The sequence below is a fragment of the Cryptomeria japonica genome, chromosome 7, assembly GCF_030272615.1.
Source record: "Cryptomeria japonica chromosome 7, Sugi_1.0, whole genome shotgun sequence".
Lineage (NCBI taxonomy): Eukaryota > Viridiplantae > Streptophyta > Pinopsida > Cupressales > Cupressaceae > Cryptomeria > Cryptomeria japonica.
Window position 1 is genome coordinate 559145746 of NC_081411.1, and position 23436 is coordinate 559169181.

At 37.4% G+C, this 23436-nt stretch overlaps 1 protein-coding gene across 1 annotated transcript in view; it reads right to left on the reverse strand.

Moving 5' to 3' along the window:
• LOC131031095 (ribosome biogenesis protein BOP1 homolog) overlaps positions 1-23436 on the reverse strand; it is a 79244-nt gene that overhangs the window by 16752 nt on the left and 39056 nt on the right. The window contains exons 6-8 of the mRNA XM_057962123.2: positions 1070-1178; positions 859-961; positions 591-741 (exon numbers count right to left, since the gene is read on the reverse strand). Coding sequence (XP_057818106.1) covers positions 591-741; positions 859-961; positions 1070-1178 — 363 coding nt within the window. The remainder of the gene's footprint in view (positions 1-590; positions 742-858; positions 962-1069; positions 1179-23436) is intronic.

Consider the following 23436-nt stretch of genomic DNA (forward strand, 5'->3'; position numbering starts at 1 on the left):
GCCTTCTATATTATTTAAATTGTGTGCCCCTAGGTTTTGACCTCCTACCCAAATCAGAGTCAACTGAACTTTGCCAATCCACATACACCCAGAGTACAGGACTTGGTTTAAAGCTTTTATTAATTTATTTGGCACATCAACACCATAGTGCAATGCATCTTGAAAGAGAGGTCACAAGTTCAAATCCCAAAAGGGGTAAGGTATGTACACCTCGTTTGTAGTGCAGTTAGGTACCTCCCGCAAGGAGTACAAGGTAGTCCCATACTGCTCTAACCCATATGTAGACCCATACACAGATAGCTGGCATCTTGGACTATAAAAGCCCCTTTCCCTTTTTCCCTTTCTATCCTTTTCCTTTACAAACATTCAAAGCCAATCTCGATATATTCAAAACACAAAAGTTAAGCATAAAATACCAAACAGATTATAGAATATCTTAAGAACTTTTGGCATATTATAAACACCAGTATGTTTAGTTCCCTTGAATTGGAAATATCTGATATAAAGTAGTAAATTACAGACAACAAAAAGAATGACTGAAAACATGCTTAAGTGCAAAAAGGAAAAGATCTACTAAATAAAACACATACCAGAAGCAAGCCATTGCCCTGATGATTCTGCTGATATACATAAAACTGCACCTGTATGACCTTTATATTCAAGGAATAAAATAGAAGGAAAAGGCTGAAGATCTTTAGGCTTAGGAAGCTTGGGGATCAACGACTCAGGATCAATGTTGATCTGCAATAAAACATTAGATGTGTGGGCATAACTGCAGCAGCAATAAGATTAGATGCTAAATCCTGCACTGCCTAATAAGCTTGTAACAGTATAAGGCAAAATTTTCCTAGCATTTACCCGTTTCTTCCTAGTTCTTGGGCACATGTATAGGTCCAAGCATCGCTCAAATATTTCTGAAATGAACCTTTCATAAGTTGGAACATTTCTCAATGACTCATACCTGTGGAAGAGATGGCACAACTCAATTGCCAAAGTATTTCCTCTCTCGCATTTTGCATATACTACAACAATGATATAACTTTCAAAGCTAAATATTGAAAACACATACCTTCTGGGAATGAATTTAGGACGGTCTTCCTCATACATTAGCTGGTATGAATTGATCTCCTCCTGTGTTGGAATATATTCTGGTGGAGGATTATATGATTCTTCGTGCCCTAAAGCATATAAAAAGAATTCAACAGGAACAATGAGCACCTACATAAAAGTTCTACATGCTCCATTGTAATATTTTGTATGGTTTAACAGTCTAGAAATTGTAAATTCATAACCGCATAAGCATTCCAATACTTTGTACAAGTTTCATAATTATGGTAAATGATCACAACTTATAACCAACAGAACAACGTTCTGTTTCAAGAAAAGTATACTATTGGAACCTCTGAAGCCACCTTTCTTTCCATAAATTTGCAGTAACTTTCCACTACTACCAGAAGTGTATAAGAAAATGTAGAAAGAGGAGAGCATAACATAATTCTCTTTAATGTGATACTGATTATTTGGGTGCAGAATAACAGTAAATGAGGGAGCACCCAAACACTGATTGTATAAAATCAATTGGCTCTAGTCATCTGCTGCCTGTCAGCTTGCATTGCTCAGTTGTTGCTTGGATGATAACGAAAAACTAACATTGACCCTGTCTAGAAACTGATGCAGGAGCATCGACAATTTGTTTATTCTCTTTTTCTTGTTTAGGTCTGGGTGTTTGTGGCAAGATGCTTGAAGTTTTTACAAGTTTTTACCCTGCTCTACTACTGCCCTGTTCTTTTGTATCAGTCGACATGTTCTAGGCATAAATTGACATTTTATGCCTTTTGTTTTCCCAGTCATTTCATTTGTTATGTTTGGCTAATCTCTCATTACAACGACAGTTATGGATGTTGGGGAACAGTCGAAAAGAAACAGAACAAATCAGAGAACGAGGAGCTGGAAAAAGGGGGGACAGAAAACAGAGGAAAGGGAGAGGCTTTTGGAATTGGTGGAAAAAAGTTCAAAGTTGCCAGAAAAGATGCTTGAAGTTTTTACCAGTTTTTACCTTGCTCTACTCTTTTTGTTTCAGTCGACATGTTCTAGGCATAAGTCAACATTTTATGCCTTTTGTTTTCCCAATCATTTCATTTGTTATGTTGACTAATCTCTCATTAATGGCAGGCCCCTGTTTCAATGGCAGTTATTGTTAATGTTTGTAGCTTGAGTCGAATGATCATTTAGAATACATATAATATATGTTGATTAATAATAATATATTATTATGTTATATTATTATATTATTATTAATCAAATAAAATTTAATATTCAATATTAATCTATTATATTATTCTAAATTAATAATTGATTGATGAAACATTATAATATTAATTAAATTATTATAATTAAAGGAGAGACATGTTCGTTCAAGGACATGCCTCTCCAAAGGAATATATATAGTATAATGTTATTCAATTTGAGAATACATAGAATTCCAAGAATGCAAGTATCAGATTGAATTAGATATATACATTAAAATACATCCAATAAAACCTGGGAAAATCAACATGGTATCAGAGCTCAGGCATGTGAAGATTAATTTGGAGGTTGGAGAGGGTTGGAGAATTCAGTTTTTTTAGAATTTTCAGTCTGAAATATGCCATTGGACGGCCCTTGGTTGGCCTCAAAATGAGGACTATAATATATGGATGGAAAGATCTGTGTTTCTAGTTTTCAAATATGTTTATCTCATCAAATTTGATTCAGTTTTGTGCAAGATATGACGACTTTGGTGCAGGTCACTTGAAACCCTACCTAGGGTTAGCAGTTTTGGGAAAAATGTCACAACTTCTGTTTTAACCATTGGATCTGGCTATAACTTGGAGGAAATGTTTGTAATTAGATTTTCTAACATGTCACCGAAAAGACTGGATAAATTTGGTAAATTGCAAAAGTTATTAACGACTGTGTGTGGCAGATAATAATGAAAGTGTTGATCAAAATTATGAAAATGTTCTACATCATTCAAAGGGAATTATGATGAGAGATGATTCATGCGTGATATTTCTTATATGGGCTCACCTTATGAAAGGAAATGTTTTAAACTTAAGATAAGTATTCCATGTTTTATTAAGGCACATGAATTATTGAGTTTGTAATTTATGCTATAATATTGGCTAGTAAAATCTTGTATGCTTCCATCATTGGTATTTCTGTTCAAGATAATTTAGTTTATGAGCTATTTGTAATCTCTCTCTGACATACCTTCAGGACGAAAGCACAATAAAATTGAATTAAAGGGAGAAATAAATTGATGCTTATAAACGAATTGATGATTGAGACCAGATTCAGAGGGAGTCTAACATTTCATCAGAAGCAACCTTAGACAAGGAGGTCAGATGGTTGATATCATATTCAGAGGGAGTCTAATATTTCATCAGAAGTAACCTCAGAAATGGTTGATATCAGATTCAAAGGGAGTCTAACATTTCATTAGAAGCAACCTTAGACAAGGAGGTCAGATGGTTGATATCAGATTCAGAGGGAGTCTAACATTTCATCAGAAGCAACCTTAGACAAGGAGGTCAGATGGTTGATATCAGATTCAGAGGGAGTCTAACATTTCATCAAAAGCAACCTTAGACAAGGAGGTCAGATAGATGATATCAGATTCAGAGGGAGTCTAATATTTCATCAGAAGTAACCTTAGACAATGAGGTCAGATGGTTGATATCAGATTCAGAGGGAGTCTAACATTTCATCAGAAGCAACCTTAGACAAGGAGGTCAGAAGGTTGATATCAGAGGGAGCCACACCATCATGAAAATATGCTTAATACATTCTTCTCTGTGAGAGATAAGTTTGAGGAGCAAGCCCTTGTTAATACACTCTTCTCTATGAGGGAGAAGTTTGAGGTGAAGGCCCTTGTTCCACCCTTTGGGAGTAGTCATGGTGAACGTCATGATGAGATGAAAACATCACGTTGAGCAACTCTGTGATGGGCACTTGTGTTCATACTTCATATGCATTCTCATACATGGGAGTAGCCATGATGGATATCATCATGTTGAGTACCGTGATGAATCGTGTTCCACTCTCTAGGAGTAGCCATGGTGGATGTCATTTCATGACTATATTATTAAAAAGGATTCCTCCCTAGCTAAGAGGGAGTGTTGATGTTGTAGTGGTCACCCTTGTGAAGAGACAAATGGTGTCATTAAGGACCGGCCCCTTGTGAAAGGGTGCCTCCCTCATATATATAGAAGATGCAAACTCATTCTCTGATCCATTCAATTTATGTGAAGAGCAGTTTATATATTAGTTAGAGAAGATCGATCCTCTGAAGAAGGCCAATTAGATTTGCTCTTGTGAAATTTGCTTCAAGGAGTGAAGCAACATATATTGGGCCCATGTCTTGCATTATTGCTAGACATATTTGATATATAAAGAAGACATTTTATGTTGGGTGCTTCTCCCTCGAGTAGGGGGGTTTTCCCTTGGAGATCAAACTGCAGATATTCTGACAAAAAAAAAACCTCTTTCAGAGTGAAGGTTGATCACTTCAGAAAAGGTTTAGGTATGATAGAAAGGTAATTTTCTTTGCAATTTGTATTTGCATGTTTAATGTATAAACTTCTTTGTCATGACAGGACATTTTTGGATTTTATCCCCTGGGTTCATATCTGAGAGGTGACGATCACTCAAGATAATAAACACTTGTATGGAGACATTATAAGGTGACGATCTTATAATGTCCAAACCAATTATCATGGTGGATCTCTGGTGAATCATGGATGAAGCCGTGATTGTGTTGTGGTAAAACATTCATATGAAATGTTAATGCACATACCACAACTTGGATAAGATGAGAATTTAAATCTTTCTCATATGATTATCCTTAAGTATTGCGTGTTTAGGCAATACTGATATCATGTGCTTAGGTGATATCCTGTCATCACAAGATTGACGTGATGGACATTTGTATCATGTGTCTAGGTGATACTTCATATCATGTATTTAGGTGATATAACATTTGTATAAAATGTTAGTGCACTTATCACGACTAGGATAAGGTGAGAAATTAAGATTTCTCATATGATTATCCTTAAGTATTGCGTGTAGGCAATACTAATATCAGATGCTTAGGTGATATCCTATCAATCACAAAGATTGATGTGATGAACTTCAGGATCACGTGTTTAGGTGATACTACATACCAAATGATTAGATGGTATGATTCTCATGAATGACTAAAATGATCACTATCTATTAAATTATGATGCTTGAATATATTGTCTACATTCATCTTACCTAGCTAAGAGCGAGTGTTAATGCATAATAGCTTCGGTAAGATAAATGATTGAATGAGAGATAAATGAAGTCTCTCATTCAATCATTTCACATCGATAACTATGATAAAACCATCAAGCAATTGAATCATCCTTGATAGTCATTCTATATTTGCATATGACCAAACTATTGATTAAATCATACTATGCATCTTTCTCATGTTCATCTATCTAATGAATCTTGTATCTAGATGAATATCGATCTAACATAATGATGACTCCGATTAATATATATTATCGGATTGCATTAGATCAGATTGCATTAGATCGGGTTGCATTAGATCGGGTTGCATATCGGGTAGTGTTATGTTAGTCACCGATAGTTATCGGTGTGTTAGTCTACACCGATAGTTATCAGTTGTCAAGGATAACACACCGATAACTATCAGCTGTTAGCATTGACAGCAAACGATTAAGGCAATCCACGTAAGAGCTTGTGGATAGAATCACCGACTGAGGCAATCCACGTGAGAGATCATGGATAGAATCGCCGACGGAGGCAAATTCACACCTTGAGACTATGGTCCCTTGTGATGAGCATCATATGGTTGATGCAAATACTCCCAATATCATGAGATGATATTTTTGAGTTAGGGTGAATATCATGTGCCTTGATATTCTTGTTTATACCATACTTCCTGATATCATAGTGAGATAATATTTTTTTTTCTATTCCATAATTAATCTAGACTTAATGCATTTGCATTGATTTTATCTTCCCTAGCTAAGAGGGAGTGTTAATTATGTTTTGTGTATCTATGGTGAGGGCCATAAGTGTTGACATGGGAGATCACTACACATTTTGTCTGATCATCCTCCCTAGCTAAGAGGGAGTGTTAATGTTTGTAGCTTGAGTCGAATGATCATTTAGAATACATATACTATATGTTGATTGATAATAATATATTATTATATTATTATTAATCATATAAAATTTAATATTCAATATTAATCTATTATATTATTCTAAATTAATAATTGATTGATGAAACATTATAATATTGATTAAATTATTATAATTAAAGGAGAGACATGTCCATTCAAGGACATGCCTCTCCAAAGGAATATATATAGTATAATGTTATTCAATTTGAGAATACATAGAATTCCAAGAATGCAAGTATCAGATTGAATTAGATATATACATTAAAATACATCCAATAAAACCTGGGAAAATCAACAGTTATGGAAGTTGGGGAAGGTGGAAAAGAAACGAAACAAATCAGAGAACAAGGGGCAAGAAAAAGGGGGACAAAAAACGAAGGAAAGGGAAAGGCTTTTGGAGTCAGTGGAAAAGAGTTCCGAGTTGCTAGCAAAGACATCCTCTGAAACCTTTGCAGATTGGGCAAAGAGTTCATGACATACACAGGCCATTGGGTGAAATTTCTGACTGGGGATGCTATTCAGATTGAAACTATTACTCTATAGCCACCGCCACTTGTATAGCAGGAAATAAAATAAGACATTGGAAGAACATACTTTTGGTTTGTCGATCAAATTCATACATCAATTAAACATATTTTATGTCAGTTGTCTGGCTTCCTAGAGATTCTGTCACTTGAGTGTTTACAACTTTACTGTGTTTGTTTTTACTTCTGCCTTCCTATCACTCCATAGATAGGTATTGTTTGATTTTGTTGCCATCCCAAACTGGTTCCTATCATATTTGGTATCAGAGCAGTAAAAGATTGGGGTTTTTGTGGTGTGGACAGAATGCCACCAAGAAGAATGAGAAGAGAAGGTGCTAGAGGAGGAGGTTGAAGAATTCAAGAGGAAGGAGTTCTTGAAATGTTGCAGAACCTATCATCAAGATTAGATGCTATGGAGCAGGTACAAAGGAGGGGTGTTGTAATGGATGATGTTAGTGAGGTCGAGGAAGAAGAGGAGCTTCAAGTGGATGATAATGCTCTTGCAGAACCAGAAGGAGTGGAAGAGAGATTAATAAAACAGTCATGAGCATTGGAGCCAAACTAAAAATAGAGGTTCCTACTTATTCTAGAAGTCTTAATGGAGAAGAACTCATTGATTGGATCAACGATTTTGATAATTACTTTGAGTATGAAGGAGTGGCAGAGGAGAAAAGAGTGAAGTTTGCCTATACCAGACTCAAAGGCTATGCTGCTACGTGGTGGGATTATGTTCAATCTAAAAGACGGAAATAGTAAGGAGAAGATCACTTCTTGGGACAAAATGTTTGCTAAGTTAAAGGCTAAGTTCCTTCCAGAAGACTATCAAACCAATCTTTTCAAAAAATTGCAGAATCTCAAGCAAAAGGATATGTTCGTAAAAGAATATATAGAAGAGTTTTACAAGTTGGTGATTCGGTCAGGCTATAGTGAAGAAGATTTGGAGAAGGTAGGAAGATATTTGAATGGATTGAGATTTCGTTTGCAGGATTAATTGATTCTAGTGTCTCCTAAAACTCTTGAGGAAGCCTACCAGTTGCCATAAAGGCAGAGAAGAAACTTGCAATAAAGCAAAATCAGCAAGGAAAGAATAGAGGAAGAGGCTATAGGGGAAGTGGACAGCAGGCTGGAAGAGGGTAACAACACCATCCAGATGAATGGACCAATAGTTCAAATGGACTAGTCAAACAAGAAAGAGGAGGATATCAAAACAAAGGAGGTAGATCATATGGAAGAGGTGGTTTCCAAGGAAGAGGAAGAGGCTTTGCTGATAAGTGTTTTAAGTGTAATTAGTATGCTGGTCATAAGAGTTGGGAGTGTCCTAAGTTTTCACAAGGAGGTCATACAAGACCCAATAGAAGCAATCAGATTGTGCAAGCAAATCAAGAAAGTGTTGGATCACCTACTCATCACAAAGAAGAACCTGAATCCAGGAGTCATTGCTGTTCAAGAGAGTATTGTTGAGGCCTCCAAAGGAGAGCCAAGAACCGGTGCAAAGCAGAGCTTTATTCAAGACAAAATGCAAGGCAAAAGGTAAGTGCTGAAAACTGATTATAGACAGCTGAAGTATTGATAATTTTGTGTTTACTGAAATAGTAGATAGATTGAGTCTTAAGAAAACCAAACATCCTTTCCCTTATAAAGTTTCTTGGCTACACAAGGGCCATTAATTGTTGGCAGAAGTTGAATTTCAAATAGAAACTTATAAAGATAGTGTTATGTGTGATATCATGCCCATGGATGTGTGTCATGTATTGCTTGGTAGACCTTGGCAGTATAAAGTTGTGCATAATGGTAGGGATAACACTTATACTTTTGAAAAGGATGGTATCAAGCATACATTGTTGCCTATGCAAGGAAAAAGAAGAAGACAGCAGTAGTGGCAGCAGCAGCAAGGTAATAATGGTAAGGAGAAAAGAGTTTTTACATGATATGAAAGATGAAGAAGTAGGATATGCTTTGGTACTCAAGCCCAAGACCGTTCTTACCTCTAAAAAAATAGATGATTTACTTGAGGAGATACAAGATATCTTGAAGAAGCACATGGCTATTATTGCAGTTGATTTACCTGATGAGTTGCCTCCCATAAGAAGTATCAATCATCATGTGGATTTGATAGTAGGAGCTAGCCTTCCAAACAAGGCTGCGTATAGATTGACTCCTAAAGAGAATGAGGAGATTAGAAAACAAATTGTGGAATTACTCAAGAAAGGTTTGATAAGAGAGTCTCAGCCCTTTTGCTGTTCCTACAGTCCTACTACCTAAGAAAGGAGGTGAACAAAAAATGTGCACGGACTATGGGGCCATTAATAAGATAACTATCAGATATAGCTTTCCATTTCCAAGAATTGAAGACTTGATGGATTGTTTGAGTGGTTCTATGTAGTTCTCAAAGATAGATTTGAAAAGTGGTTATCATCTGATTAGGATCAGACATGGAGATGAGTGGTGAACAGCATTTAAAACCTTAGTCGCCGCATTCGCCAAATTTTTGGCTTCAGGTTTGAAATTCGGCAGACTTATAAAAAACATATGAAGTTCGCAAAAATTCGTCTTAAATTTGTAGGATGACAGGCAGATTTCTTTTCCGTCGACAGATTAACAGTTCCCAGGTGCCGCCAAGAGGGATGAGGGTCGTTGAAGGGCTGTAGGCGGGCCGCTGAATGGCTGTTGACGGATGCAATGCCTTGCCATGGGTAGTGTTTTGAGACTGACATGTTGGCAAAAGTTATTGCTTGAATATAAACATTCATATAAATCTTAATATTAAAAAAGACTATTGACAAATTTTCTAAAAACTATTAAAAAATTAAAGCAAAACATTAACAACGCGATGCCTTGCCAAGTAGGGTTTGGAGACAACACGCAATGCGATGCTAATTAATATTAAAAAATTAAACCAAAACTTTATGGATATAAAAATAAAGTCTATCTTGATAAATATTTAACATATTAATATTTTAGAATAAAAATTTTAATTATTGATATATAAAATTTGACAATTTAAATTAAATTAAACAAATTTAATATTGTTTATTTTCATATTATATATATATATATATATTCTAAAAAATCAAATTTATATAAAACGAATTTAATGACGAATGTTTTTCTCATGCCGAATTTCATCCAAATTTTAATGTTGGCAAATTTGAACTCGAACTCAAACGCGGTGACTTAGTTTAAAACTAATGATGGACTTTACGAATGGCTGGTTATACCCTTTGGGCTTTCTGATGCACCTAGTACCTTCATTAGGCTTATAGATGAGGTTTTAAAACCATTTTTAGGGAAATTTGTTAATGTGTATCTTGATGATACCTTGGTGTTTAGAGATCAAAGGAGGAGCATTTGGTTCATTTGAGGATGGTTATGACAAGGTTGCATGAGGAGAAGCTGCAGATTAATCTTAAGAAATGTGTGTCTTTGCTGGATTGATTTCTTTGGGTTTTGTGGTGTCCAAAGATGGATTGAAGATGGACCAAGAAAAGGTTCAAGCCATCATTGACTGGCCAACACCTAAAAGTACATTGGAGGTAAGAAGTTTTCCTGGATTTGATAGTTTCTACAGGAAGTTTATTAAAAATTTCAATCATGTAGTTGCTCCTTTACTTAAAACCATTAAGGGATCTAAAAAGCAATTTGAATGGACACAAGAGGCTGAGAGAAGTTTTAAATTTCTCAAACAAAAGGTGAGTGAGCAGCCTATCCTTACATTGCCTTATTTCAATAAAGTATTTCAGGTTGAATGTGATGCTAGTGGTTTGACAATAGGGGCTGTTCTTAGCCAAGAAGCAAAACCAGTGGCTTACTTCAGTGAAAAATTAAATGATGCTAACAAGAAATATTCTGCCTATGATCTTGAATTTTATGCATTGGTTCAATCATTGAAGAAGTGGAGGCATTATTTGCTTCCCAAGGAATTTGTTCTCTATACCAATAATCATGCATTGCAGTTCATAAATAGCCAGAATAGACTAAATTAGAGGCATGCAAAATGGGTGGAGTATCTTCAAAGTTTTAATTTTGCATCGAAGCATAAGAGTGGGCAAACAAATAAAGTTGTTGATGCATTGAGTAGAATAAGTCTCTTGTTACATGAGATTCAGGCAAACAATGTTGGATTTGATAGTTTGAAAGAGTTATACGTGGATGATGCAGATTTCAAAGATACATATGAGGCTTGCTGCAGTCCTATCAGCAGAAATAGAGGACCATGGAAACATTTTATGCTACATGAAGGTTTGTTGTTGAAAGGTAATAAATTGTGCATACCTAGAGGCTCAATGAGAGATAATCTCTTGAAGGAGAAGCATTGTGGCAGCCTAGAAGGACATTTTGGACAAAATAAAACCTATCTACAGCTAGGTACACACTATCATTGGCCAAGGATGCAGTCTGATGTAAAGAAGTATGTGGAGAGATGCAGAGTTTGTCAACATGCAAAAGGAAAATCTAGACCATGGGATTCTGTAAGTATGGATTTTGTGATTGGTTTGCCTAGGACTCAAAGAGGCAATGATTCTATATTTGTAGTTGTTGATAGATTCTCAAAAATGGTCCATTTCATTCCTTGTAAGAGGACTAGTGATGCCACGAATATTGCTAATTTGTTTTTCAAAGGCACGGTGGGATTACATGGTATTCCAAGAAGCATAATATCTGGTAGAGACACTAAGTTTGTAGGGCACTTTTGGAGAGCTCTTTGGAAGAAATTGGGTACACATCTAAGTTTCAGTTCAGCCTCACCCCCAAATGGATGGCCAAACTGAAGTTGTGAAGAGAAGTCTTGTTGATATGCTGAGATGTCTTGTTGGAAATACACCTGGAAATTGGGATATGGCTTTAGCACAGACTGAGTTTGCTTATGATGATTCTCCAAATAGGAGTAAAGGTTTCAGCCCATTTTATATTGTTTAAGGCATGCATCCCACCTAGGGGTGTCTTCAAACACAGAATTCTTGGTGAAATGGAAAGAAGAAGTGCAGATGCAGAAGAATTTGCCAAAGTCATTCATCACCTTCATGAAGAGGTTAAGATGAACATCGAAGGAAGCAATCAGCAATACAAACAATATGCTAATAAGAAGCAGAGAGAAGTTCATTTTCAGATGGGAGATCTTGTTTTGGCTCACCATAGGAAAGAAAGATTTCCTACAGGTGAGTACAACAAATTGAAAATGAAGAAAATCGGTCGCTGCAAAATCCTCCAGAAAGTTTCTACTAATGCATATGAGATTGCCCTTCCTTTAGGCACAAGCATTTCACCTAATTTTAATGTTGTGGATTTGTATCCTTACAAAGGTGTTAAAGAAGTTGGTAAAGCAGAGGCAGAATTGCAACCCAATGAGGATCAGCAAGTGGTCAACGCAGCTCCACTGGAAATTCAATGCATTCTAGGCAAACAATTGTTGAAGAAGACCCGCAGGAGAAAGTACTTCACGCATCTAGTGAAGTGGAGAAATCATCCTTTGGAGGATGCTTCATGGTTATATGCACCTGAGATCTCAACATTCAGTCATTCTGTTTATGACCTCATGAGTAGGAGCTCATAAATTTGTTTGTTCAAAGGAGAGCTTGATGCAGGAGCATCGACGATTTTGTTTTTTTTCTTTTTCTTGTTTAGGTTTGGGTCTTCATGGGAAGATGTTTGAAGTTTTTACCCTGCTCTACTCTTTTTGTTTCAGTCGACATGTTGTAGGCATAAGTCAACATTTTATGCCTTTTGGTTTCCCAGTCGTTTCAATTGTTACGTTGACTAATCTCTCATTAATGGAAAGGCCCCTGTTTCAATGGCAGTTATGGAAGTTGGGGAATGGTGGAAAAGAAACGAAACAAATCAGAGAACGAGGGGCAAGAATAAGGGGGACAAAAAACGAAGGAAAGGGAGAGGCTTTTGGAGTCAGTGGAAAAGAGTTCAGAGTTGCTAGCAAAGATGTCCTCTAAAACCTTTGCAGATTGGGCAAAGAGTTCGTGACATACACAGGCCATTGGGTGAAATTTCTGACTGGGGAAGCTATTAAGATTGAAACTATTACTCTATAGCCAGCGCCTCTTGTATTGCAGGAAACAAAATAAGACATTGCAAGAACATAGTTTTGGTTTGTCAATCAAATTCATGCATCAATTAAACATATTTTGTGTTGATTCTTTGGCTTTGTAGAGATTTTGTCGCATGAGTGTAAACTGTGTTTTTTTTTTACTTTGCCTACCTGTCACTCTGTAGATAGGAATTGTTTGATTTTGTTACCATACCAAACTGGTTGCTATCAGAAACAAATAATTAGATTGAATGCAATAACCATCAATCTAAATCAAATGGCATCTATAATGTCTAATACTCTAGCTGCTCTCAAACAACTCTCATGCATCAGTTTTATGTATCAGCTACTGTAGAGGTGAAAGATGAATATGGTAATTGCTTTAATTCTAGACTTCTAGTTATGAGAGTGTCTGATTTAACTTCCAAGTAGTGCATGCAATTCATCAAAAGGCCATGTTTTCCTCAAATACTAAATAGTTTCAAGTTTTGCACCAAGCAAAATGTTACTAGTTTATTCATTTGTTCTAAGGTGCAAAAGAAAAATTGGCTGTGTCAAATTGGAGTCACTCACGATTTGATGCATCGAATCAAACTAAATGATTTTAATGCTCAAGGTCTCTTACTACTGAACTTTTAAAAAACCGCATATTTATCACAAGGCTTGAAAGAGAAGTTCAATGTCATATGGAATGTTGATGACTGCAAATCTTTTAGTGCAACCCAACATACAAGGCTGGTTCACATTAGACACATTAGAGTTAAACAAGAAAAAGACATCTTGTTTGCAATAGTTTTCTACAAGATTATGTTTTGGATGTAATGTTGTACTTTTTCACTTTATGCTGGTCAGACTCGAGGCTCAAATACAACCCCATAGTACATACCCACATTAAAAGTCCGATGAAGGAATTACACACAAATCTCTTTATAACAAAAGGTGCCAATGACCCATGAATAGAATTAAAAGCTCGGCTAGAATTTTACGTGGCAATTACTATTTACCAAGTGATCTCAATGGCCTAGGGCCCAAGTTAAGTTCAAAGCTCAGCAAAGAAATCAAATACTGGTCAAAACGTGCAAAGCAAACCCGTCAGCTTAAGTAGGAGTAATGTTAAAATGTGTACTGGTGTGACATACTGAACCAGAGATTCCAAGAGATATCTGGGGAACAACACTCTAAACTATGATATTCCGAGTGTTATATGTGGGGAACCGCCCATTTTTTGTCGCACCTGATGTTCAAAGCAAATAACCCACTGTAGTCAAAGGTAAAAGGGAGCTTGGAAAGAAACTGTTGATGTAATAGCGTCGGTCGTATTCTTTCATGGCTGACATAGACAACTAAATTATCTAAGAGGCCTATCGGCCTTAGACAATTTAGTTATATCAATTTGCTAATATTTATTAATGTGCGATTTGTGTATAACATATAACTCCCGCCGCCCTTGTATAAATCGTGTTTGTTATGATGTAACAAATCTCTAACAAAAGGACATCATGATTAAATAAGAAGCCGACTTGTAGAAGAGATGTGTGTTGTGACGTTTTCACACATCGCCCCATTGCAAATGGGGACCCCCTACTTTTTTGGCCCTCCCGGTCTTTTGGCTTGCATTTTTGGGGTCTTTTCGCAGCAGTCTCGTCAATCTCTCTGCTTTGCAAGTGTTTGGGGGTCATATTGATTAAAATCTGCTTTTTGTTTGAGCGAATTCGGCTAAGTCAAGGACTCGTTTTGTGAATTTTAGGGTTTTTGCCTTCTGTCCTAGATTTTAGGGGTTCCTGTTAGGGTTTCGGGAAAACTAAGCATACGACTGGAATCAGGACCCTTCAAGGGACCTCCCAGTGAAATTTGAGCCCAAACGGAGCAACTTTCTATTTTTAGAAAGTCCCTATTTTTTAGGGATTTTTCCGAGTCCCGAAATGTCGCCATTTTGCCAAAAATCAAACTTACTATTTTTAGTAAGTTTCTATTTATAGTAAGTCATTCATGCGTCCTGTTTTAGGCTCTAACTCTGACATTTTGGAAAGTTTCTATTTTGGGAAAGTCTATTTGTGGCAGGATCAGGCTAGCAGACAACGAAGAATCAACATGCACAATCACTTCTAAATCTAGAAAGTTGAAAGCAGACAGGCAGGGGTCTAAAATGGCTAAGTATGAGAATCATCCCTGAAGTGGAAGGCACAAAATTGTTCTAAGTCTGGAAAATCCACCTTCAAAATCCCAAAGTGGCATCTCAGCACAGACAGTGGTCAAAATTTGGCTAAGTTTGGATCTCCTATTCCAGAAGAGGAAAGCAAGCATGATCATCCAAGTCCAGAAATTCACATCAATCCACCAATGTCATCCTGATCCGAAAATGGCCTGAAATTTGACTAAGTCTAGAAATTTGGAAGATCTTCCAAAATCCAGAATTTGCATTATGATTCCTATGGACCTGAAACCACTCTCAAACATCCTGAAAGTATATATGAAATATAACTTAAAGTATAAGAAAGGAAAAGGACATATTGAAGATGCAATGTTATATTTCATATATATATATATCCTGACGAAGAGCCTAAAATAGTGGAATTTTCCGCCTCTCCATGGACATCTCCAAAATGCGCCCAGGTATGGGCTAGGGCGCTAAAACCAAGAAGTAATTCACAAGTGCAATTTTCCGCCTCTCCATGGACATCTCCAAAATGCGCCCAGGTATGGGCTAGGGCGCTAAAACCAAGAAGTAATTCACAAGTGCAATTTTCCGCCTCTCCATGGACATCTCCAAAATGAGCCCAGGTATGGGCTGGGGCGCTAAAACCAAGAATGAATTCACAAGTGCAAATATCCACCTCTCCATGGACAGAGCCAAAATGCGCCCAAGTCTAGGCTGGAGCGCTGAATCCAAGAAGTCATTCACAGAGAGAAAATTCATGAATCCTTGGCGTGGTAAAAAAATTTCATCCAAGCAAAGAATTTAAAATTTTGCCTAAGGCACAGAATCCAAGGAATCAAGGAGGAATAAAAAGAAGAATTCCCCTCGGGCGAATTTTCAGTTATGCTATTTTTAGACATCAAATCTCAGCCAAATATGGAAATTTTCATGGATTCAGAATCGGGGTGAAATTCTTCACCCAATGAACCTGGCTCTTAAATTTTAGGAGGATCCATAAAAAATAGGGATGTTGAAAGGGAGACATGGACAATTCACAAAACAATGAATTCCTTCCTTCATAACAGAATTCCAGGAAAGATGAAAATTTGGCTAAGTAATGAATTCCTTCCTGCAGGACATAATTCCAAAGGTGAAAAATTGACTAAATGTTGGAAATTCCTTCCTTCATGACAGAGTTCCTGAAAAAGGTGAAAATTTGGCGCTATGTTGGAAATTCCTTCCTTCAAGACAGAATTCCAAGAAAGATGAAAATTTGGCTGCGTATTGGAAATTCATTCCTTCGGGACAAAATTCCAAGCAAGGAAGAAATACACCCAAGGATGAATTGAACATAAAATTTCTAAGGCAAGGAAGGAATCAGGGATGAACTGAACAAGAAATTTCCCCTCCAAGGAAAAAATTTGAAAAATCCATTCTCGGGCATCAAATCACATCCAAATTTCAAAAGTTTTACAGATTTGGATTCGTAGGAGAATTTTCTCTCTCCTGGACTGCGGAACCCTAATTTGGAAATTTTCCTAAAAATTTGGAAATTTTCCTAAAAATTAGGAAATGTGCAAAATTGATGAAGAAACCTTCTCTGAGCAAGGAAAGTTGAAGAGACTTCAAGAAAATTCTTCCTGAATCGAATTTTCCCTCTCCAACAATTCCAGATGTGCAGGAGCGGATAGACGACGGCAAAGTCCATTTGCATGGCAAGGATCTATTGAACACGTGGCAGTAGAGTGGCGCATTCATTACCGGAATATTTGACCAAATGGCAACCCAGTCATTGCATGTTGAATTTATGGTAGATTCCTTTTGCATGCAGTCGCCGCATGTGGAAATGATGGATCATTTATGACATAATGGGGTGATTTTTGCATGGATGAATATTCAACGCATGTTGGACGAATTTGAAGGAGGTGGTGCATTTAATGCACAATGGATGCTATTTTGGGTACTTTTGAATTAATTGTATATGGGTATGATGGGTTATTAATTGGAGATTCCCACCTTGTTGCATCATGTGTGGAGAATCTTTTGGGCAAACCCTAATTAGGGTTTTGCATGTAGCCAGGGCTTGAAGCCTATATAAGGGGTGACCCCCCTCATTTGTAGAGGGGGGAGCTTTGTATGAAATTGTTGCGATAAGTTTTTGAGAAAATAATAGTGAAACATTGTTCTCTGATGGTGTCCACTTAAATTATTTTTTCAAAGCTTGCATGGTTTCACCTTCCTCACTTAGATTAGAAATAGTGAAGTGCTTTGATTTCAATGGAGAATGTAATGGTGTCTGATGAATTTCCATGGTTCATACTTTTTGCATCTTGCTGATTGTAAGTTGCAGTGTAAAGTTAGTCTGAGCCCCCTAAAATTGTGCTGAGTTCGATTGTGGATAGTCATTTGGATTGCGCCGTTTTGGGTATTCAAATGTACTTTCTCGATTTGAAAATCCTCTAGCATCCCCAAAAGATTGCACCGGTTCTTGCGGAGTTGTAGTTGATCTTGGCGAAGCAGAGCTGGTTTGTTTGGAATTTGTCCACCAAAGCATTAATCATTGATATCATGGCCCTTAGGAATAGATTTAGATCCTTCTGAACCCTTTCCCTTTTCTTCCAGTTCATTTTAGTCCATTCGAAGCAATAGCATCGCAGACTTGCCATATCCGATGATGGAGTTCCAGCCACAGCAAAGAAGTGAAAGAAGGATGCACACGTAAGGCCCCTTGGATTACCAGCAATCACATCAGCCAACTGAGTCACGTCCACGCATTGAAGGAACCTTGGAGTCAATTGTTTGAACTTCTTGCAATCTTAGCATGCAATCGTACTTTGATCAAGAGAGAGTGAAGTGACTGTTAGGCAACTTTATTCTATGTTAGACGCTGTCCTAAAAAACATGTCAACAACGTGTTGATTGGAGACATCCATGCATAGGTATAAAGATGAGTCTCATCTCCCCTCATAAGTATCAAATCAATACAATCATTACCTTCAGCAGTTCGTATCATCTGCAGCAAGTAGATTCGCACTTCTCCCTCAGCGATTCATATTGTGTGTACCTCCATCAAGGCTATCTACAGCAGTATGAGGATCTTCAAGGCAGATTGTAGAATATAGAAGGTGGATTTATCAGCATAGACTGATATACAGTAGTGCAGATTCCTTACTGTTGTCTAGGGTGATCTTGTATCATCACTTAGCTTCAAAGAGTGAAGCAACTTCTTGTAAAGACTTTTGTCTTATTGAAGAAATAAATATCTACTTTGTTTCTGGGTTTTTCACCTTCAAGAGGAAGGTCTTCCCAAGGTAATCTTTGTGCAAATGTGTAAATTTTGTTTATTTAAATCTGATCTAAATTTTTAAAAAACTGCATTTCAGAATGAGAGTCTAGACATTGTCAACCAACATGTAGCAAGATGCATTTATGCAAATGGGTTGGCTTTCAATGTTGTTCAATCCCCATTTTGGAAAGAGATATTGAAAAAAGTTAATGAAGCTCCAAAGGGGTACAAGGGCCCGAGTTATGAGAAGGTGTATGGCACTTGTTGGAAAAAGAGGTCCAAGTGGTTGAAGATGCATTGAAGCCCATAAAAGATTCATGGATTGAGACAGGGTGCGTCCATTGTCTCAAATGAGTGGAAAGATTCAAAAAATCGTCCCTTGATCAATGTCATTGCGGTGTCCCCCAAAAGGGCAATGTTTTATAGAGTCGTGGATTGTGAGTGGCGGTTAAAAGATGGACAATTTATTGTTGATATTCTCATCGCAGCCATTGAGACAATGGGACCTCGTAGCATTGTTCAATCATACTGGACAACGCAAAGAATTGTAAAGCTTTTGGATTGTGTTATCACAAAATCTTGCACCCTTGCTGAGCTATCAACTCAACAAACTTGTGAAACATGGAAACAACCCCGAAGTGTGGGACTTTGCGCAAGGGGGTTGAATCTCCGGAGAAGGCTGGCTTCCTTCTCAATCCAAGTGCAGGTGTTGAACCAACTCAACACTCCAAATCTTACTTCTAAACCTATCCTAACAGCTTGCAGAGGAAAAGGGAAGAGAAAAAATGCTTAAAATGAAAGGAGGTGATGCACCAAGATAAGAGATGTTTCTCTCCCCACCCAGAGATGACACAAAGAATCAATCGAAATACCCAGGAGATGCACAAACTTCAGTTGCATGAATGACCCCAATGCATGTATGGAGGTTAGAATTTGCTAAATGTCAAGAGGCGAGAAGGTTTCCCACAAGCCACACCCAAAAACAGGTTAACACGGCATATATGTGAAAGAAACCCACAACATACACTTACAATGAAGGTAAGAACACATACACAACATACATAAGTTGAAGTAAGGCAAGAATGATGATTTCAATTCATTATAAAGCCAATGGCCAAACTTACAGTTGCAGAAATGCAAGCTAAATACAAGTCTTTAAGAGAAGTGAAAGAGCATAGAATAGCTCAAGCCAACAAGGAGAGAACCCTTTACAATGAGGCATGACAGCCTTATATAGAAAACTGGTCGCAAGAGTCGTTGGAGCATTAAAAGCCTTGAGTGTTGACCACTCCATCTGGAAGTGTTGCAAGCCGGATGGAAGACGGAACACTTCGGAAACACGGGTTCCCGAAGTTGGGAAAACTTAGGCTTGGGATTTTGGAACTTCGGGATTTCGGAGTTATGGAAGAGAAGACTAAGGAAAGGAACTTCGAAGAGAAGAGAAGACTAAGGAAGGAACTTCGGAACCTCGGGGTTCCGGAGTTCCAGGGACGAGAAGAAGAGGCTAAGGAAGCGGGGTTCCGGGGAAGAGAAGAAGAGGCTAAGGAAGGAACTTCCGAACCTCGGGGTTCCGGAGTTCCAAGGAAGAGAAGAAAAGGCTAAGGAAGGAACTTCAAAACCTCGGGGTTCCAGACTTCCGGGGAAGAGAAGAGAAGACTTAGGAACCTGGGGGTTCCGGAGTTCCGGCAAAACAACACTTCATACTTCATGATTCCATTGTTTTCTCCTTGATCCAACTGGGGCAGCAGTGGTCCATGGAACATATCTCTGATCGGTTTTCACTGATGAACCAAGGGTGTCATAAAATGACAACATGTTGTTGGTTGAGGAACGATATCAACATATATTTTGGACACCTTGTGCGGTCCAATCACAAAATTGGGATTAAAATTGACTAGATGAAAGAGGTGTATGCAGAGGCTAAGGACATCTAGATATTCATCACCAACCACCACATGTCTCAAGGAATTTTTAGATTATTTTCAAAATTGGAGCTATTGAAGATAAGTGTAGTATAAAATTTCACATTTTTTGATTTTCAAAATTTGATTGTGTATTCTAGTTCTTCTTTAAAGTTTGTTTTTAAATTTTAATCAATTTGGCTTTAATTTCTATTATAGGTTGCAGAGACCCATTTCACCTCTAACACAATCACCTTGAGATGACTTGTGAAAGTTAGAGAGGCACTTTTTAATATGATGATTAGTCAAAATTGGTCTATATGGAAGTAAAGTAGCATTGAAAGGGCAAAATTAGGCAAAGGATATTAGATGACTCATGGTGGGCTCATGTGGAGGATCTCCTTAGTTTCATCGAGCCCATTTTGAGCATGATTAGATATACTGACATGGATAGGCCTTACATTGGAGAGATATATGATGGCATCAACTCAATGCTTGAGAAAATGAAGTGCATCATAAATGCGAAAGAGAAAGACCTTGAGGAGACTTTCTTCAAACAAGTGCATGCAATTGTTGAAGAAAGATGGAACAAGATGATCATTCCATTACATCTTCTTGCCTTTGCATTTTCTCCAAAATACTACAGCAAACAAATTCTTTTTGTCCCAGGAAAGCTTGCCCCATACAGAGATTTTGAAGTGGCTGAAGTTAACAAGGCAGCATTCCTTAGACTCTTCCTTGAAGATGAATTGCAAGATACAATTACGAATGAGTTCATAGCTTTTGTGCACTCAAATGGTCAAAGTGTTAAGGCTCTCTGTGATAGGTTTAGGAAGGATGCTCATACTTGGTGGTACTTCCATGGCCAATTCTTCCAACACCAACAACCCCTTGCAATCAAAATTTTATCACAAGTTTAACAATTAATGAATATTTATTTTTTAGTATTTAAAGTTTTATTTACAACTTTTTTTTTAAAATTCGATTAATATATAACTTTAATTGTTACTTTGTCTTTATAGGTTGCTAGATCATCTGCATCTGAGAGGAATTGGAGCGCATATTCTTTCATCCACTCGATAAAGCGCAATAAATTGAACTCAAAAACAACAGAGAACTTAGTATATGTGCATTCCAACTTGCATCTCCTTTCACACAAACAACATGACTACAAGCAAGGGGAGACAAACATGTGGGATATAGAGCCAAAACATACTGACTTGGATGCATCCACTTCTCAGCATATTGCATTTGAGGAGTTGGAAAGCAAGCACACATGTGGTACAAGTGGCACCAGCACTACTTATGGTTCATCTAATGTTCCTACATCATTTAACGTCAATGATGATGATGATGTTGATGATTTCGAGAATCCATTTGATGATTAAAACTTTAAAGTTACAACTAATTGTTGAAACTTGGAAGTTGATATTATTCTTTTGATATTGGACTTGAAGTTTGAACAAAGAATATTTATCATGTATGGCTTAAAATTTAAATGACATTCAAGATTATGGTATATATATATAATTTTTAGCCGAACCAGCAAACAAGATCCCCTAACCCAAACCCAAACCTGACTGACAACTTAGAGCATTACATCCTTTTATTTGGACTATGACCATGGAAACTCAATATTCTATTTATATCCCCTAGATTGTTGTCATAGAAATCAACCTACATTCCATAATTTCTTACATGGCACCACAAGTTGTGCCCTTTGACCATCAATGAGGGTCAGAATATTTGTGAGTGAGACAATGGCTGTGATAAGCATAGGTTGTTTGAAATTTCCCCAAAACAGCAATGTACAAATTGGAACATGATGTAACAATCATATGTCATTTGTAACTCCCTTCCAAATAGCAATGTGTAGTCTGAAACACTTGCACTTAGTGACCCCCATAGGTGAGATCTTCCACACACAACATCAAGCAAAGAAATCTTCCTCAAAACTACAGAGCAATAGCTGCTCATGCAAGATATAATCCATCCAAAGAATAAACAAGTGACTAATACGAACATAGCAGCTTGGCTACAAAACTGAGTTCCTTTATTCAAAACCAAGAGAATAAAGGTTGGAGATCATCCTATACTAGCTAAGAACAATTCAGAAATGGTAATGGCCTGAAAACTCCACCATGTGACCAAAAATCCTTCTGTGACTGCAGAGAAGTTATGGACAAAGCTGGAAGCATTGAGAACAACAGATCGATGGTTGGAAACCACCTTCATTTTGGTTTTTGGGTCATGTTTCTAGCAGAAAACACTTTTCCCTACCCTATATGGTTGATGACTTCAAAAGATATACCCATTGTTTACTCCCAACACCTATGACTTGGAACAAGGATTTATTCATTGCCACTCCCATAGGTCTGACAACTTCTTTTTTAGGCACTCTTCCTTTCTTGTTAGCTGCCAGCTTATTATTTTCATCTTGATACACAAACTATGTCACAAAGTCTGGCCCTCGCATAGCTTCAGCCAAAACTGCAAACATTTGATTTTGTTTGTGTTCTCTAACTTGCAATGGTTTCTCCAAGGTCTATATCTATATCTTAATACCTTGTTGTCTCTGAATAGCTTCCTTAAAACAGTCCATGCTTTCATAAAGCATGCCAAGGCAACGAGTGTCTTCATCAACCATACGAAGCACATCAACAATTGGCTCACATATACTCAAAACCTTTATTCCACTTTCCCAAAAGCTGCTATTTAAAACAATTTGCTCTGTGTTTTTCCCCTCAGCACTTTTAAAAAGAAAATCCAGAGAGCAGCATTTTATAAAAAAAATCCGCCGAAAACCCTAAAACATTAAAGCAAAAATTTTAAAAGAATTTCTTTTAGGGTTTTTGAACAGCGTGCAGGAAGAAGTGTAGCAGTATTCCCCTAAGTGTAGCCATCTCACCCAAGCTTTCTGCTGCTCTGAGACATAATTCCTAAGATAGCCCTCCAACCACTTGTTTACAATCTCCCTTTGCCCATCAGTCTATGGGTGATAACTAATGCTTGGAGTGAGCACTGTACCACACAGTCTGAAAATCTCTTGCCAAAAAGTGCTTAGGAACTTGCTGACCCTATCACTCACAATGTTCTTCGGCAGCCCATGCAGTCTAAACACCTCATGAAAGAACACATCAACAAGTTGAGCTGCTGTAAATGAGCTAGCAATGGCATAAAAATGAGCAAACTTGGTCAATCTATCCACCACAACATAGATACAATCTTTGCCATTAGCTCTTGGCAACGCTGTGATGAAGTCCATCGAAATACTCTGCCACTTTTGATTGGGAATAGGTAGAGGTTGCAATAAACCAACTGGAAGAGTGT